Here is a 19,224-nt window from a genome sequence, read left to right on the forward strand (position 1 = left end):
AGTGTAGGCCCTAAAACTGCAACTTACTTTAACCAAAAAGACAAATTTATGTTTAGTTCTTTGTTGAAATGAGATATTTGGGTATAAAAGACCATTCAAAATCTATCTTGGATTGGAAGTGGGTTATGTAGGGGAGAGTAGTTATAGATGAATTGGTAGGGATAATTCATTTGCTTTTAATTTGAGAGTAAAAAACTACAAAACTGAGCTTGTGAGGCAGTAGGGTTTGATAATCTCTTTATCCACTTCCTTCTCCAGGACTAGAATATCTATTTTGTGTGTGTATGTGTAACTTTTCAGTTTTTTTGTCCATAAAAAGAAGATAATGAGGTAAGGAAAAATTTGTGGAATAAAATGAATAGAAAGACATTCATCAGATAATCATACTTCTTTCTTTTTAGTTATCGAATCAGACCTCTCAAGACAATACTATACAAAGTAAATTAGTATTTGCTGTCAGTAAAGGGAGAAATTCTGTTATCAGATTAGCAAAATATAGTCCAATAACTATATAGTTATAGAAATATACCTATAAAGTCAATGGAAATCTCTCTTACTTTCAAACTGCAGAATCTAGAATGAAGATTTCACTGGTTGCTACCAGTTGTTTCTTTTTTAAAAAAATTCTTTTGAGGAAAACATAGAATAGTTTACCTGTCAGATCTATTGAAAAGGGAACAATTTATGACCAAACAAGAGATAAAGAGCATTACAAGATGTAAAATGAATAATTTTAATTATACTAAATTAAAAGGGGGATTCTACAAAACAACAACAATGCAACCAAGATTAGAAGGGAAAGCACAAACTGGGGGAAATTTTTATAACAAATTTCTCTGATAAATATTGGTCTCATTTCTCAAATATATAAAGAACTAAGTCAAATTTATAAGAATCCAAGTTATTCCCTAGTTGATGAATGATCAAAGGATAAGAATAGGCAGTTTTCAGATGAAGAAATCAAAGCTATCAATAATCATTTGAAAAAACATTCTAAATCCCTCTTGATTAGAGAAACACTAATCAAAACAACTCTGAGGAACCACCTCACACCTATCAGATTAGCCAATATGACAGAAAGGAAAATGAAAATATTAGAGGGAATTTGGCAAAATTGGGACACTAATGCACTGTGAACAGTTGTGAACTGATCCAGTTATTCTGGAGGATGTTTTGGAATTATGCCCAAAAGGCTATCAAAAGGCTGTAAAAGAATGCATACTTTTTTATCCACTAATTCCACTAATGGGTCTGTATCCCAAAGAGATAAAAAAACAGAAAGGACCTAATTGTATAAAAATATTTATAGCTACTCTTTTTGTGATGTCAAAGAATTGGACACTAACGGGATGTTCTTCAATTAGAGAATGACAGAACAAATTATGGTATATGATGGAAGACTCCTGTGCTATATGATGAACAGGATGATTTCAGAAAGAGCTGGAAAGACCTATGTGAACTGATGCAGAGCGAAATAAGCAGAACCAGGAGAACATTATACATAGTAACAGCAACACTGTAGAATGATCAAATGTGATAGACTTAGTTACTAACAGCAATACAAAGATCTAGAACAATTCTGAGGAATTTATGAAAAAGAATGATATCTACATCCACAGAGAACTCTAGGAGTAGAAATGCAGAATTAAAAATATGATTTATCGCTTGCTCACCTGGGAATGTTTTGGAGGTTTTGTTTTATAAGATTATTTATTTGCAAAAATGAATAATTATGGAAATATGATTTGTGTGATAATCCCTGTATAACCCAGATTGAATTGTTATCAGCTTTGGAAAGTGGGAGGAAAGAATGGAAGGAGACAATATAGTTCATATAACTTTGTAAAACTTATGCGGTAATTTGTAAAAATAATTTTTTATTAATTTGAAATTGCTAGGTTATGGAGCATCTAAGTGGCACAGTGACAGACCTGGAGTTGGGGGGACCTGGGTTCAAAACTAACCTCAACAATTTCTTGTCTGTGTGACCCTAGGCAAGTCACTTAACCCACTCTGCCTAATCTTGGACCTTCTGTCTTAGAGTTGCTACTAGCAACAAGAAATTTGGATGACTCAGTTTACCCCTTCCCTTTGAGAAACCTCAGTACCAAGCACCCCTGTTTTGGGGTTTAACTATGGACTTTAGAATTATTTGGGAACTTTATCATAGATGGAATTTGTGGACATAGCTAATATTAAGTGTCTTTTATTTGTTTTGGAGGCTTCCCTTATTGTATTGTCTCCTCTCAGGAGCCCAGCTCCTGAGTTTGATCCTTGCCTTTGATGTGTTATAGCTGACCCCTAAGTGATACCCCTGAGGCTGGCTACAAAGAGATTTGCAACCTGTTTGTGGTTTGTCTCTGCAGGCTTACTGTAGCAAATTTTCCAGAGGGTATAAGAGACCCTCACCCCCCCAAGTCCCGTTGTTTGCTCGGAGTTGGCAATTAGCACAGTGTTTTCTCCCTGGGCAGAGTAGACATCGGAGCTGGCATTTAGTATGGTGCCTTCTCCCAGGGATATGACGGTTTCCAGAGTCCCCAGGGTGCAGTTGACACTGGGCTTGTGTGGTGGCCGGAGTACGAACCTATCCCTATTCCTGATTAAAGAGTGGTTTTTCTGACTACTTTGGTAGTTCTATGTTATTTCAAAGTCAACACTACTAAGAAAGAAATAAAGTTGAAAGACAGAGAGAAAGAAAGTTGAGAGAGGCATGGAAAAGAAGGAAGGAAGGAAGGAAAGAAAGAAGGAAGGAAGGAAGAAAGGAAGTGGAGAAAGGTAAAAATGTTATTTGCCAATTATTGGCAATAATACCACTTACTCCATGCCCATATTGGCCCTTTAGTGATTTTCTTGCCTTATTACATTATGTATTATTATTTCATGACTAATTGCTTCTATTTTTTATCTGAAGTTTTAGGGGTTTTCTTCTTTTATTTAGAGCCATTATAGAAGAGCCTTGCAGGGGTACTATGATTGACTCATACAACACACAATGAGAGCAGGGAAAAGAATTTCACAGATGATAGTGTTTTGTTGTTGAGTGCTGTTTTATGAATTGCAACTATGGGACCAGACATATGATCGTATGTGTGTGTGTGGGGGGGGGGGCATAGATTCTGTGTTCTACCTTTTAGGAAGGAGAGCTATTCAATTAAGTAAAAAGATTAAAGCAAAGTACCCTGGAAGCCCTCCAAAGATTTTTCTTTAGACATTCTTTTTTTTTTTTAAACCCTTACCTTCCGTCTTGGAGTCAATACTGTATATTGGCTCCAAGGCAGAAGAGTGGTAAGGGCTAGGCAATGGGGGTCAAGTGACTTGCCCAGGGTCACACAGCTGGGAAGTGTCTGAGGCCTTCTTTAGACATTCTTGACAGAAATCATTCAGTGGCACAAAAACATAGCTTAGCTTTAAAGAGTACACACACACACACAAAGTAGAGTCTATAACATGGAAATATGTTTTTCATGATTACACATGTATAATCTATATCCAATTGCTTACCTTCTCAGAGACAAGGGAAGAGAAGGATGGAGAGAGAGAATTTGGAACCCCAAATGTTAGAAAACAAATGCTAAAAATTATCTTTACATGTAATTTAGTCAAAAATGAAATATTACTGAAAGGAAACAAAATGGTATCTTTGACAGACAAAAGTTACATTTTAAAAATGTAGTCTATAAGGCACCCTACTTTGTATGCTGAGATGATCAACTGAAGGATGTTTCCAGAATCTTTCTGAAGAAGTCCTACTGTAGCTCCAGGAATAAATTTGGCGTAATTCTATGAACAAGAAGAATAAAAATATCTTTATTTGCCCAATGGTAATTGAGAAACGTACATAGTTCAATTTGCTGGCTGTGATCACTTCTGCTCAACTGGTCAGGGAAAACAAGCTACTCCTGATAATGAATGAACATTTCCATTGGAACTGTAACCCAAGTCATGGAAACTGCTTCTTGCATTCAAGCAGAGAATGGATTGACCAGAATTGCCCTTGGGGAAATCGAAAATTCTGTGGTTAGTTTAGTCAAAAGTTATACTTCTATAACAGGAAAGGAGTCATGACTTGTAATAACAATAACAGTAATAAAACCTAATAGTTTGAATTCACTGAACTCACATTTTCCCAAGAAGCTCAAAGCATTTGTTTTCCTATAAATTCTTGCTTAGCTGTATTAATTCTCTCTGTTTTATAGTTAAGGAAATTCAGGAAAATAAGCAACATGGCCAGGCTATATGAGTCCTCAGATCTTAATGAGAAATCTCTTAGTTGCCCTTAAAAAGTATGGATTCCTTGGGTAACTTCTATTCATTACTCTGGAACATCCATCCTTTATGGCCTAATGATGGTTGATTTTAGAGCATAATAACATTGTCATAGTCAGCTAGGTAGTGCATAGATAGAGTACCAGATCTGGAATCAAGAAGACCTGAGTTCAAATCCAATCTCAAACACTTACTAGCAGTGTGACCCTAGGGAAATCATCTAGGCCTGTTGGTTTCAGTTTCCTCCACTGTAAAATGACTTGGAAAAGGACATGGCAAACCACTCTAGTATCTTTGCCAAGAAAACCCCATACAGAGTCATTAACAGTTGGACACAACTGAAATAACTGAACAACAAGAAAGTGGTAAACCTCAGATGCTATTGAGGCTTAAAGGTCTGTTTCTTCTTGAACTGCCTTGAACTGATTTTCATTCTAGAAACTAACTGTATAGCTTTTGTTGTTGTCCTTTGTAGTTAACATGCTAACTGTCTCTTCCCATGGCTTTCAGTGATCAATAACGGTCATCTTTTTACTCTCTGTCACTGTCACCTTCTACGTTGCATGTGAGGCAGTTTGGTATAGTAGAAAGACCACTTGATGTGGAGACAGAACATCTATGTTTGAGTCTATCACCTACCTGCTCATTTGGTAAGTAGCTATATCATTTGACTCTCTAAACGTCAATGTCCTTATGTATAATGAGGAAATAATTTGTTCATTTGTTTTTAGTTCTGTCCGACTCTTCCTGACCCCATTTGGCATTTTCTTGGCAAAGATACTGCAGTGGTTTGCTATTTCCTTCTCTAGCTCATTTTATAGATCATGAAACTGAGGCAAACAGGGTTAAGTGACTTTCCCAGGGTCACATAGCTAGTAAGTATCTGAGGTCAGATTTGAACTAATGAAGATGTCACCAAGCCCATCACTCTATCCACTAAATAGTCCTTTTGGAAATCATGGCCAGTCATTGAAATGTTGGTGACTGTTAGGCTCAGAACCAAGAATTCAAAGTTCAAATTCTGATGCCTATATGTACTAGCCGTGTGGACATGAGCAAGGAACTGCTTTCTTACCTCCATTCCTTCATCTGTAAAATGGGGACAACAATTCTTGTATTATTTATATCACAAAGTTGTTCTGAGGTTCAAATGAGGTAATGCATATAGAGTACTTGAGAAGTCTTCAAGCATTATGTATACCAGCTATTTTTACTATATACCTCATGACATTGTTGTGAGAAAATGTTTGTGAGCTATTAAATGATTTCTAATCTGTAAAATCCAGACAATTGATCCTGTTAAGGCTTTGATTGGGACTAGGGGCTTCTCATACAGTAGTGTGTAGGCTATATAGTTCATTGAGTTTTGTCATAGATATATCACCAGTGGAATGTTTCCTTTACTTACAAGCATATGGCTTTGGTCTCAAGAATTGAGCCTGCTAGAGATCTGGCCTCTGCCTAAGTGGTGGTATTGCAATGATAATGTGGACCAATGCACAGATAGCACGTTTGCATCATGGGTCGTGTTAGACACCAACTCTCTGACTTTTGTTGCCATTCGCATATTGCTTTTTATCACATACTCTGTGTTCTTGTCAAGTCAAGGCTAGCTTAATTAGTAACTACTCTCCAAGCTTAGCACTTCATCTTCTATCCTTGTATATTTGCACAAACATTTACCCATGCCTGGAATTTTGTTCCTACTCTTCTCAGTATCTAAGAATTTTTAATTTATTTGCCACATCTTTGTGGCAACTTTCCTGCTCATCCCTTGTTAGTTCATTTGTCTACTTCTCTTTATATTGTATTTAGACTGGACCAGATCACAGAGGCTATTCCCATTAGATGTGAGGTTTTGTAGGGCAGTAACTATCTCACTTAATATTATTCAAATCACCAGATGTTAACATAAGTCCTAGAACATAAGTGCTTAATATATTCTCTACCTAGTCCAACTCTCTTATTTTAGAAATGAGGAAATTGACTTTCCCAAGGTAATAAGCATCAGAGGTTTTGAATCTATATCATTAGTTGCAGAGGCAATTCTCTTTTCTCTATATCATGTTTTATATCTGCATTTTAATTTCCCACATAAAATGTAAGCTCCTCAAAGACAAGTCCTGTGTTGTTTATCTATGTAGAATAATGCTTTGAACATAGAAGATGTTTAATAAATGTTTGTTGCATTGCAATAATCTACTGACTTCCAGGTCATTTTCATAATTTCTTAAGCCACTCAGGGTGTAAACCACAGTATTACCATTTATTCTAATCTATAGTCTTATATTAGATTTTGATATTCATTCTCATGGCCCCACTAACACCCTGGCTCCTTAGTTCATTACTCCTTACACTTTCAAAAGCTACACTTTCACTACATTGCTACCACTTATAGGTATAGTTATATCCTTGATTTCACCATTAACTGTAACTGTGCTGTCATTTTCGCCAGAACCCTGGAATTCTCCTTTTTGGTCATGACATCATATGCTTCAATCTTTCCATCTTTCTTTTCTCCTCCTAAAATTATGTATTATCACTATGACTTCTAATCAATCCATATTTAATATATTATGCCCATATATTATATTAAATTAATCTACATTTAAACTCTTCGTAATTCAATTACCTAGGCAATAAGCCTGCTTCAGTTTCTAAGAGAAACAATTGATAAGTTCATTTATTTAAAGACTAGGTCCATACTTCTGCCTTAGAGAAGCAGTTACCTAGCTAAATGTAACTCAGGGTTCTGTGACAGCAGTCACTCATTTGAATATGACAGACTGTAGAATATTGGAATGAATGAATAACACATGCTCCTTCAGAGATTTGCATACAAAGAATGAGAAACCTTTCAGGCTCATAACTGGAGAATCCTGGATATCAGAATTGTTTTATGACAATGGGACAAATGTATTTTACCCAATTATAGACAATATGAGATCTTGTTACTCACCAAAAGCTAAGATGGGAATATTTGTCGAAAGACTCTAGCTACTGAACCAGGAAAGAAGAAATAATAGGAGAAATGACTCATTTCAAAACTATGTTAAAGAGAGAACATAATTTTGTCTCTGGGCTGTAAATTGTTGTTGGGTAGATTCATTATCCAAAGAGAAACTTTCCCTCTCTGCCAACTGTGAAAAAGGAATATGAAGAACATACTTTGTTACCTAAAATGATTTATTGAGAAGAGAAAAGAAAAGACAGAAGATGCTTCTTGGCATTGCTATCCATTGTTGATGAGAGGTAGAAAAAAAAAAGATTCCTGCAGAGTGGAATGGAGTGGAGACACGAGGATCAAGGACACATTTTGGGGGAGAAATTTGGATAAAGGTAGTTTTCTAAAAAAAGTATAATATTACTTCAGTTGAAGTTTGAATCTGGGATTGGTTGATAATATAGTTTCTACTAAAGAACAAATTCAGTAGAGCAGAAGAATCGCTTGGAAGTAGATTATCAGAGAAGATACTCAATGTATAAAGTTGTCTAGCTGAAATGTTTTGGCCAGTGAGGTATTAGTAAAACACTGTATGGATCTACTTAGTTTAGCAGTATACATATCTGTTAAATTCAGAAGATATCAAGAATCTTTTATTAACTTCCTGAGACTAAAAAAAGGAATCTATGTCCGCAGTCACAGAACTGTGAGTTTCCCTAGTCACATATATTCTCTATATGTGTGTTTCATCATTTTAGGACTTTAAATGTGTTCCTACTCTCACTATGGGCAGGATATGTGTTGGTGGGAGAGCATAAGTGAAATTTATGGGTCAAATGTGGGTCTGATTTGCATTTTCAGCAAAAAATTTGATTGAGTGAGGCTGATCTACAAATAGAAAATACATCAGTTGGGGCTCATGAGCCTTTAATATTTTAAAATACCACTCCTAGTGTTAGTGGGAATAGTCACAACAATAATTAGCTCCTGAAATAACTCAATTGAGTAGCAGTTCATGGCCATCCCTTTGGGTAACCACCTCAATGTGCTGAAGTAGGTACAGGTAAAGTGAGCAAGCCAACAAAAGAGAGAGAGAATCCAAGGAGATATGGAGTTGTTGCCATGCCTATAGGCAACATATCCTTCAGTGTTGTCTCAAGCCATTAATTCTGGTCTGGTTTCATTTTTGTCCCCTAATATAATCTTAACAACATAGTGTATAAGTTCAAATCTGCATTTTGTCCTTTGCCCTTGAATTCCTTTGTTTCTTCCCTGCTGCTTATAAATCTGCACGATATTTATAATGGACCTTCCAATTCCTCTATGATATTGTCTCGATTCTGTTATCCTCTCAAGCTTTTTTTCATATTTCTCATTCCTTTCATTGTTTCCCTTTCTTTGGTTTCCATTAATTCATGGTCCCCTTGCAATATGTCTTCCAAACTCATCATTTGACAGAAATTGCTTTTATCCATGCATACTAGGGATCTATTAGTATAACCTCTGTCTACCTCAGTGTTCCCATCCATAAAATGAATGTATTTTGAGTTATTGTGAGGTTCAAATGAGATGATATTTGCAAACCTTAAAGCACTATATAAATGCTAGCTATTATTAGTGGCATTATTGTTAACAATATTAGTATTAATAATAATAATTTCTTCCCTGAAGTTCAGCCATATATTACCAACTGCCTGCTAGGCATTTCCATATGGCTATGTTATGGGAATCTCAAACTTAACCTAATGGAAGCAGAATTTGTATTCCTTCCTAAACCTTTCCCAGCTCTTCCTTTTGAGGGAACCATTATCCTTCCAGTACCACGGATTCACAACCTAGGAACTATCTTTGAGTCTTCAAGCTCCTTTCCCCATGTATAGTCAGTTGTCAAGCTTTACCATGTCTACCATCATAATATCTCTCAATTCTTTCCTTTCACATGACTATCCACTGTAGTTTGGTAGGGAAAAGGCACAGTGGACGATATTCTGACCCTGGCATCAGGAAGACCAGAGTTCATATCTCAGACACAATAGTTGTGCAATTCTGGGGAAGTCATTTAGCCTCTATCAGCCTCAGTTTCCTATAAAAATAGAGATAAAATCAGCAACTATTTCTCAGGGGGTGTTGTGAGGTTAAAATGAAAGAGTATTTGTAAAGCATTTAGCATAGTGCTTGGCACATAGTAGGTGCTATAAAAATGTTACTTATTATTGTTGCTATATCAGGTCTCCTTCTTGTCCCTCTCTGGTACATCCTCCCTATGGCTAGATAATTAATAACCTTTAAACACAGGACTAACCATGCCAATTTTCAAAAATCTTTAGTGACTTCCTGTTGCTTTTACAATTAGATACAAATTTCTCTGATCAATGTTGAAAGCCCTCCACAATGTCTCTTCCACTCCCCTATCTTTCCAGAGTTACATCAGGTTACTTGGTTTCATGCATTCAAAGTTTTAGACTAACTGACCTTCTTAGCACTCCATTTCCCATCTCTTTTCAGATGCTTTTCCATAGACTGATTCCCATTCCAGGAATGCACCACCTTTACCATTTTCTTCAAGGCACCATCGTCTGTCAATCAAAGTTCCCTAGCTGGTTATCTTTCTCTCTCTCCTCAAATTATGCTGAATTTACTTGACTCTGTACACCTAGTATTCCTAAAGTAGAATATAAAGTCCTTAAGGGCAAGGACAATTTTTCATTTTTACATTTTTACCTCAGCACCCAAGATTGCCTTATGTGTTCCAGGTGTTGTTGTTCAGTTATTTTCCAGTTGTATCCAACTCTTCATGACACCATTTATAGTTTTCTTGGCAAATACATCGGACTATTTAACTTTCCAGCTCATTTTACGGATAAGGAAACTAAGGCAAACAGTTACATAAGGTCACATGGTTAGTGTCTAAGGCCAGATTTGAATTCAGGAAAACTCATTTTCCTGACTCTAGACCTGGCACTCCTCACTGGTCCTTTGGAAATGCCTAGCAACTGAAACATACCTGGTAGTGTTTGGCTCAGAATCAGGAAGTCCAAATTCAAATCCTAATGTCAACACTTTCGGGCTGTGTGCTGTGGGCAAGACCATGTTCTCTGAGCCTCCATTTCTTCATCTGGGATGAAGTCTTTCTGATTCCATGCCTGAAACTCTATCCATTATGCCACCTAGCTTCCATGATATAGATACTTAATAATAATAAAAACATCTAATATATCTATGTTGAATTGAATTCATTGACTTTTTACCAAAGAAAGAAACATTTTCTCTTGAATAAAGAATATTTCAGTGTCAGACAAAGGTATCACTTGTATGACGGTGTCTAGTAGGCATTTTTCCCCAAGCATAATCTATGATTAGGATCCGAGGTTTATAGCTAAAAAGGACATGTGAAGTTATTTAGTCCCTCATCTGACACATGAGGAAACTGAGGATCACAGAGTTTGAGCATAATGATTTGCCCAATCTTACAGAGGCAGTATAGAAGAGCTGAGATTCCAGCTCCAGAATCTCTAATTCAAAATCCAGACCCCTATGTACTACCCTACAGTCTCATCAACTGCAATAATATGGAGACATGAATCTCAAGCTGACATTGGATATCTCCATAGACCTGGGGAATATGCAAATTTAACTGGTCTGAGGAAAAGAGATGGGAAGTAGCTTTTAGTACCTGGCAAAGGGAAGCTTAACGGCTCTAAGAAAAAGGAGCTCGGATCCCAAAGGTTGTGTGAAATTGTCATCCCAGATAAATTTATGGTAACCCAGAGTGGGAGAAGTGTAATAGATATTTACAAAAGCAATGGTCCAACTGGTCTTATGAATTTTGCTCAACTCTATTAGTAAAGTCAGGTCCATTCACCTTTCTTGGCACAGTTATCCTTTTTCATGTGGCATAACATTTGGGACGAGGCTATTAGAAGTAGGAGCTAACATTAATCACATTTGCTAGTGTGAGGGCATAAAGGACTTGGCAGTGAGTAGCAGTGCCAAATGATAACACTGAAATTGTAGAGAAGAAAACTATTAATTAAATTCTGGTTGTTAGTTTCCCAAAAGTATTTCAAATAATTATCTATAAACAGGGACAATTTGGCTTCCTGGTCTAATGCTGTTAAAAATTATACTTTAAATCTCCGAGAACGTTATGATTCCTTTAAATATTATGTATCAAATGCCTCTCTTTCATTACAGTACTAAAGTGCTATTGTAAATCAGCATGATTAAACATGTTTTATGTTAGAGAAGGAAGACTTTGCACGCCTGGCTGTTATGAATTATAGCATTGTGTCTCTAAAAGATTATTCTTGGAAATTAGGAATCATGGGGTTGGTAAACAATAGGACAGAAGCTGATTAGAAATGCAAACTAGTGTGCTTGGACTTGAATTTCTATCACTCATTTCTCAATTATCAGTCCATGCACTATCTTAATTATGGCTTATGGGTGTGCTGAGGGGGCTACCTCCCTATGATGCCACCCAGCAGGTTCTAAGGCCTCTTTTTCTGGCTTAGATATTCTGGCTGAATTTTCCTGCGTGCCTGAAGCTCTCCTTGATTTCCTTCTGCAGTTTCATAGGATTTCCACCCCTGCCTCTACCTTTTTAAATTTGCTTTTCCTCCCTCATTTAAAAAAATGCTTCATATTTGCCAATCACATTATGTTGGTTTTCTCAGATATTTTTTACTATCACCTAGTAGGGTAAGGTACAGGATAAGGAAGGGGTCATTTCAAAGACTGGCACTGAAGGACAAAAAGGAAATCGTCTCTGTTTACCACCTCTATTCTGCTGAGAATCCCTGGTACAGTAGGGAATGCCAGATGTGAGCCATTGATTGAGTTAGAAACAGTAACTAAGAAATGCTATAGCCCTGCCTTTCAAAGGGATTGGAGAACCTCAGTGGTTCAACATTAACCTTTATATATTATTAGCTTGTCCAACTTTCCCAGACCTCTGGCTGGGGATACACTTCATCCATTGGCTAACTGATACTGAATTAGGGTAGTGATAATGCTTACTCCTGAAATTGTCCTCCATAGTTTTTCCTGTTCTCTTTCCTGACCTTGACTGTCTGCCTTGGACTTTATTCTTGTTTTGTGGACCTTTCTTCCAGGTTTGATTTCCTGAGACTCCATGTTATTCCAGTGTATCATGAAGTTAGATTTTTCTCTTTCTCTCTAGGATTTGGCGGGGACTAGAGAATACAGATATTCCCTCATTAATGTATTCCCCTTTCCTTTCCTTCATTATGCATAATCTCTTCAGTTAAGCAGGAGTTCTTAACCTGGGATTCATGGATAAATTTCAGAATATCTGTGAATGTGGACAAGAAAAAAAATTACATCTTTAGTTTCACTAATCTCTAAATGATATTTAGAATTCTTTTAATTGTGAAACAATTAGTATTCTAGGAAACAAACAGTATTCTGAGGAATCCACTGCAGTCCACGGCACACATACACAAAACCCCTCTGTTATATCATGTTTGTTTATACTGGATCTTTCTCCATGTTTCCATACCTTCTTTCTTCTCTCGCACTATCTCTGTCTCTCCATACCTCCATCCTTCCTTTCTTTCCAGACTGTCATCTCTCTCTCTCTTGCTCTCTGTCTCTGTTTCTCTTCTTTCCCTCTCCACTACTCCGTCACCCCTACCTTCCCTCCTTTGCTCCATCTGATGTTCTACTTCTTAATTTGAAAATATGCCCTTTTCTTAAAACACTGTTTAAATTCCATATCAGCCTGTTCTAAAAAGTATCTTGTTCTTTCCACAGGCCACATAATCTTTAATGAAATTTTTGTCACTGTTAGATATTGAAGTATAAGACACTAAATGGATTTTGCTGAAAAAAAAAAAAGACTGTCTTTTCTCAGAGTTTATGTTCTAAATAACATTGAAATGTATCCTCAGTAGGGGTAGTAGTTCTATTATTATTTCTTTATATTTTTGTAGTTCTTAATTTACATTTTGTCCACATGATATAAATACATTTTTATAGTTTTTACTTACATTTTATCTATATGGCTAGAAGTAATCCAGCTAATTTTGGTGGCAGAGGACTTTTTGCATTTGAATTTGTCACATTGTTTGTAGATCTTTTCTCCAGTGTTACATTACACCCACCCAAATTTTAACAGGTTGTCTTTATCACTGACCAATTTATTCTGGAGGCGGTCTAATTTATTTACTCCTATTTTGTATGTCAGGCCCAGTGAAAATGGTTGCTGTTAATTATTTCACTTCTCCTTTCTTTCTGGTCAGAGGGATGATTTAATTTACATCTTTTGGATGATCCGTATCTTTGTTCCTAACTCTCTGATGTTATATGCCTTGGGTCTTTGTGGGATCATTTTGTAAAACTACACAATTATATTCAGAGTGATGTGTGTATAAATGGTTAACAACCAGTTCTCCAAAAAAAAAGTGCACATGACACACTTTTAAGTTTAATCTGCATTATTAGCATTTCCTTCCTCACCAATAAAATAATGATCAAGCCCTGATTTGCACTGTTTAGTAGTTTCTGAGGTGTAAATGCTCTCTTTGAAAATTTAACAATCAGATCTTAAAAGACAGTCTGAGCAGGCTCCAGCACACTCCTGAATATATTAGAAGTCATACTACACATGCATTTACTACTTCTCTTATTGCCTCTACTTAAAAATGTTTTAAATGTATTTTTTACATTTAATGCAACGAATGTCTTCTTTAATTGTGGTGCCATCACATAAGCTTAAATCATGCAAGCATTTTTTTTGGGGGGGAATGTAGGGGGCAATGGTGCTGGTTTAAGTAGTATTCAAACCATTAAATATATTTTTTCTCAAGCTGAAATTCATAGCAGAACAAAGCCAGGATTCTTACCCAGGTAATTATTGTAATTCAGTTCCTTCTAGGATGCTTTCCAAGGGCGATCTGTATTTTATTTACTAGTTGGATTGGTGATATTAAATGGAACCTTTCCTCAAAAAATATCCACAGATATTCTGCACACATTTTAATATTTTAATTTTTCAAAGGATATTTTTTAAAAGTATTATTTATTTACATGTTTCAGCCTTCTTTGTAAATGAGCTTTTCCTGGACATATGCCACTATTTTGATGCTTAAATTTTACAAAAAGGTAGTGCCAGAGAGGTCCCCCTAGAGAATTTTACATCAAATTCTCCAGTTTTATAAATGAGTGAACAGAGCCTCAAGGAAATTATGTTACTTGGCCAAGGTCACACCTTTATAGCTTTATGTTATAGATGATTTCACACCCTGGCCTTCTCAGATTTAGGTGCGAGCTTTATACTTTCAGGTTTCATAGGACTCTTTCCACCCCTTCACCCCTCAAGGTTTTGATGCATTTATCATTTAGGATGGTGTATTATAGGTATCTATGTTTGTATACTACTCCTCTAGTAGACTATTAGTTTGAGGATGCCTTATCTAAATTTTGTATCTTTCTAATGAGCTAGCCCAGGGCTTCATATGTAATAGTACTGAACGCATGTCTTGTCTGTTGAATGAATGGATAGATGGATGAATCCTAAAAGGTCTCAAAGGAAGGAGTTTTCTGGTTATCAAATTAAACTGGCTGTCATGATTAGTTGCAGAGGTAAACCCTAATCACCTGGGCTGGGACCCCTAGAATGACAAATAGATTCTAGGGATTTTATTGGTGGATCCTAGAGAGTGAATGGAGAAATGGTCCCTTTTTTTTTTTTCCTCCTGGAAAGATCTTTGGTTGACTTCTAGAGGCTTCAACAGTCCCAGTTATAGCCTGTGTAACTGAATACCGAAAACTAATATTTATCTTTAACTGGATACTAATCATCAAATTCAACAGTGTTTGTCTAGTAAATAAACATGCTAAGGGTATAATTCTCAAAACTGGAAAAAAGGGAAATTGAAAGGAAGATAGGAAAAAGTAGAAGTATAGAAGCAAAAATAATTTTCTGTAGCATGTACTGTTCATTTATCTGGTCAAAGGAATGGTGACTCTTCCCTGGTGAAGTCCTCTTTTATAGGAGGAATGTATTTGTTCTTGAGCCCAGGGGGAAAAAATCAGGTTGACTCTCAAAGAGGGTCCCTACTTCTGAAATGAATCAGAAAGCTTGCCTCCCACCACCACCACCATGAGGCTTTTCATCCTCATGGGTTATTTTTCCTCTTGCCAGTTCTTACATTCATTATCTGTAAATGCAGGGCTCCTAGTTTTATGCAAGAGTTCCCCCTCAGGCCATACTGTGTTACTAGGACACCCAGGATTCCAAGAAGAATGTGTAATTGTTTCTGGCACAAGTGTAGCATGAATTTCTATCATTGTGCTTCATGATATCTCCTTTGCCTTTAGGCTTTCCATTGTCAGAATTCCATGGTGATGCAGGTAGCTATGAGAGTGTGCTAATTAAATCAGGGTGCTTAGATTGAAGTTGGCTCCTGCAATGACTAGGTAGGCTGAGAAATTTTCTGGGTGCTGCCTCCTTTTCTCCCAGCCTGCTGTTGGATGTAATTATCTTGTCAGCCAAGAAACTCTTGTATTCAGCTGAGTGTGCCTTCAGAAGTAGCTAGAAGAATGATAAGGAAAAAATAGCATGGCGGTCCAATACATCACTCTTCTGAAACAAGCCAACACACAGGGATGCTTGAATTCAGGAATCAAAGAAAGGGGCCACTAGACAAATGCTTGTTACTGGGAGCTATTTTAATTCCTTCCTTACTCATTTTCCTAGTGTCTTTGGAAGAACTGCAGATTTCTTCCAGTAATGCTGGCCTTAATACCTATAAAACTCTTTAAGAGGAAGAGATCTGGTTCAGTAACAGCCTATGTGCTCTGCAGACCAAACAGCAAGTAATAAAACTTGGAAGGATGTCTCCTAAGAAAGATCTGAAGGGAAAAAGAAAACAGAAAACAGGTGTGCATGTGTGGGGGCTATTAAAAAAGGTGTTTGAATGCCTGGTTCTTGTTGTTTTTTGCACATGAAGACTGAAACACGTGTAATGTTGTTCCTCCTTACTCATGACTCTTAGAATCCCTGGCTTCCCTTAAGACTCTCCTCCAAGGCCACCCGTCTTCTTGAGTAAGGCCTTTCTTGGTTCCACCCAGCTGCTAGAGCCTTCTCCTCTAAGGTTATTTCTCACCTACTGTATTACGTGTGTCTTGCATGTGCTTATTTACATAGATTTGCTTCCCCCCCCCCCATTAAAATATAAGCTCTTTGAGAACAGGGGCTATTTTTGCCTCTCTTGGTACTCCCAGTCCCTGGAACAGGTTAAGTAATGGATGGTTAATTAATCCAGGTCACATTCTGGCAACTAGGAAAGTAGAGGTTAGACAATTTGCTTTGGGGTTTTCCTTTGGGAGGCAGGACACCCACAAGTGGGGTATGTTTTTGTAGGGATTCCTTTTTCTGGGTTCGGTTTGGACTAGTTGGCTGCTGAGGACCTTCCATTTCTCAAATACTAGGGATCTAAGTCTCCGGTTGCTCCAAAGTCTGACACTGAATCTTAAGCCTGATCCCTTTGCCTATTTTAACTGCACAATCTTGCCCTGTAACCTATTGTACCATTGCCTGCCACTTCCTAGCAGAAACTCTAGTTTGGGTGGCAGGAAATTTCACTGTTTCTTAACTGAAGGATTTTCCTTCCACTCACTGGGGGAGATTTTGTGCAGCTGCTTTTCAGTTTTGGTTTGTACTAGCAATGACAGCAATGATAAGAAGATGAAAAACTCTCAAATTGCTTTGAATCTGAATTAACTTGAAAGAAAATTATTTATTTAATGAATTATATATTCATTTATCATTTATTTTAATTTTTTTCAATAAATACTTTAATAAAAATTATTTTTTTAAAAATGCATTCATTGTGCAATCTAAAGAGACTTTGCATGGCTATATGGAATATATCTTTTGGCATCTCAGGTAGGAGTGGCAGCATGTCCCAGTGCTGGCTCTGCAACCAGAGGGCCTGGATTTCAATCTTGCCACTGTCGCCACCTATGTGAGCTTGAGCAAGTTTCTTAACCCTCCTGGGCCCAAGATTCCTCCTCTGTAAAATGAAGGGACAAGTGGGGCAGCTAGGCAGCTCAGTGAATAGAAAACCTGGAGACATGAGGTCCTGAGTTCAAATGTGGCTCCAGACACTTCCTAGCTGCCTGACCTTGGGCAAGTCACTTAATCTCTGCCTCAATTTCTTCAACTGTAAAATGAGGCTAATCATAGCACATATCTCCTCAGGGAATTGTATCAAGTGAGGTAATATTTGTAAAGTGTTCAGCACTCTGCAAAGTACATTGCAGCCCCTTAAATGCTTGTTTCCTTCCTTTTTTCAGCACTTTAGGTCACAAACTATGGATTCCTATTTGGAGCTATCCATGTCCATCTCCTTCTCTAGAAACTGTGACTGGGCTAAACTTTCAGATTGCCAGACCTAAACCCTAACAGTTAACATGCATAAAGTCTTAAATGGATGGGGGTAACTGATTTGAGTGAAATTGAGTTGTCCTATTAGACTTAAAGATCTAACACGGGTAATTCAATGGCCCCTAGCATTTTGAGATTCCAAGGCAACTTGGGCAAAAACTTGGAAACTGGCACCATACAGGGAGCATTGGGAGAATGGGGAAGAGATAAGAAAATTAATTATAGAAATTATTTTAAGATATAGTTCAAGAACTGAGACCCCCTGAACCTTACCTCAAGGCTTAGTTCACATTGGCTCATTTGGAATGTAGCTCAGTTTGATCACAATGGTCTATGCCCTTCTTGTATCTATTCTAACCCTTACTTTCTGTCTTAGTCACAACTCTATCACAGAAGGATTGTGGCTAGGCAATGGGGATTAAGGGACTTGTCCAGGGTCACATTGCTTGGAAGTATCTGAGGCCACATTTGAACCCTCATCCTCCTGATTCCAGGTCTGGCTCTCTCTCTGACCCTAATTTTTAAAGTTGATAGCATTAGTTTTATTTCAGCACAAAAAGGGGCTTTTTACGTAGCCAACTTAATTTTATCCACTTCTTTTCCCTTTGAGTTGACAAAGGCTGGAAGTACTTGGCAGACAGATAATGGTATGGAAAGAGTGCCAGATTTGGAGTTTAAGGCTCTTGGTTCTAATTCTGACTGCTATTCAACTCACTAACTGTGTGATCTTGGGCAAATTGCTTTATCTCTCTAGATTTTAATTTCCTAATCTATAAAAGTAAAGGTGGGCATCTAGGTGGTAGAGTGGATAGAGTACTGGGTTTGGCCTCAGAAAGAGTCATCTTCATTTTAAATCCCACCTCAGACATTTAACAGATTTGGGACCTTGGGTAAGTCATTTAACCCTGTTTGCCTCAGTTTCCTCAACAGTGAAATGAGGTAGAGATGGAAATGGCAAACCCCTAAATTATCTTTGCCAAGAAAACCCAAAATGGGTTACAAAGGGTTGGACACAACTAAAAAATGTGACTGAACAACAAAAATAGTAGTAGATCTCTAAGGTCAAATTTCTTCTAAATCTGTGATCTTTGAGACATGAGGTAAGGAAAATGAAGGATACAGAGCTTGAAAATAACTGAATGGATTCAGGCTTGTGGTGAATCATAGATGACATCTAAGAAGCAACTTTTCCAAACAGTAAGTTGGTCTTGGGTTTGATTAATCAATTACTGTTTGTTTTATATCAGAGAAGCAGGATGGACTAACGTGTCTGACATGTATTAGAGTTCAGAGCAAATCTGTGTTTATATAGGGTTCTTCAAGCATCGTAGATAGAGTGCTGGGGCTGGAATCATGAAGAACCTGGTTCTAATCGAGCTTTAGAATGTAAATGCCTGTGTGACTTTCAAGCAATCATTTATTGTGTTTGCCCACCCCCCACCCTGGTCCTCAATAGCAACCATTGTGATCATCAATAAAGTACAGTAGCTCATTCTCTGATACATTTGTTGTTGTTTAGTCATTTTTCAGTCAACTCCTCATGACCCCTTTTGGAATTTTCTTGGTAAAAATATTGGAGAGATTTGCCATTTCCTTCTCC

At 37.2% G+C, this 19,224-nt stretch overlaps 1 protein-coding gene across 6 annotated transcripts in view; it reads right to left on the reverse strand.

Moving 5' to 3' along the window:
- Positions 1-19,224, reverse strand: part of ITGB6 (integrin subunit beta 6) — a 191,222-nt gene that overhangs the window by 44,444 nt on the left and 127,554 nt on the right. For 5 of the 6 annotated variants that reach the window (XM_007494246.3, XM_007494245.3, XM_007494244.3 and 2 more), the window contains one exon: positions 3,691-3,780. The exons of the other annotated variant lie outside the window; for it this stretch is intronic. In XM_007494246.3, the coding sequence (XP_007494308.2) occupies positions 3,691-3,780 (90 nt within the window). The remainder of the gene's footprint in view (positions 1-3,690; positions 3,781-19,224) is intronic. 6 annotated transcript variants of the gene reach the window in all.

This window comes from Monodelphis domestica, chromosome 4, assembly GCF_027887165.1.
Source record: "Monodelphis domestica isolate mMonDom1 chromosome 4, mMonDom1.pri, whole genome shotgun sequence".
Lineage (NCBI taxonomy): Eukaryota > Metazoa > Chordata > Mammalia > Didelphimorphia > Didelphidae > Monodelphis > Monodelphis domestica.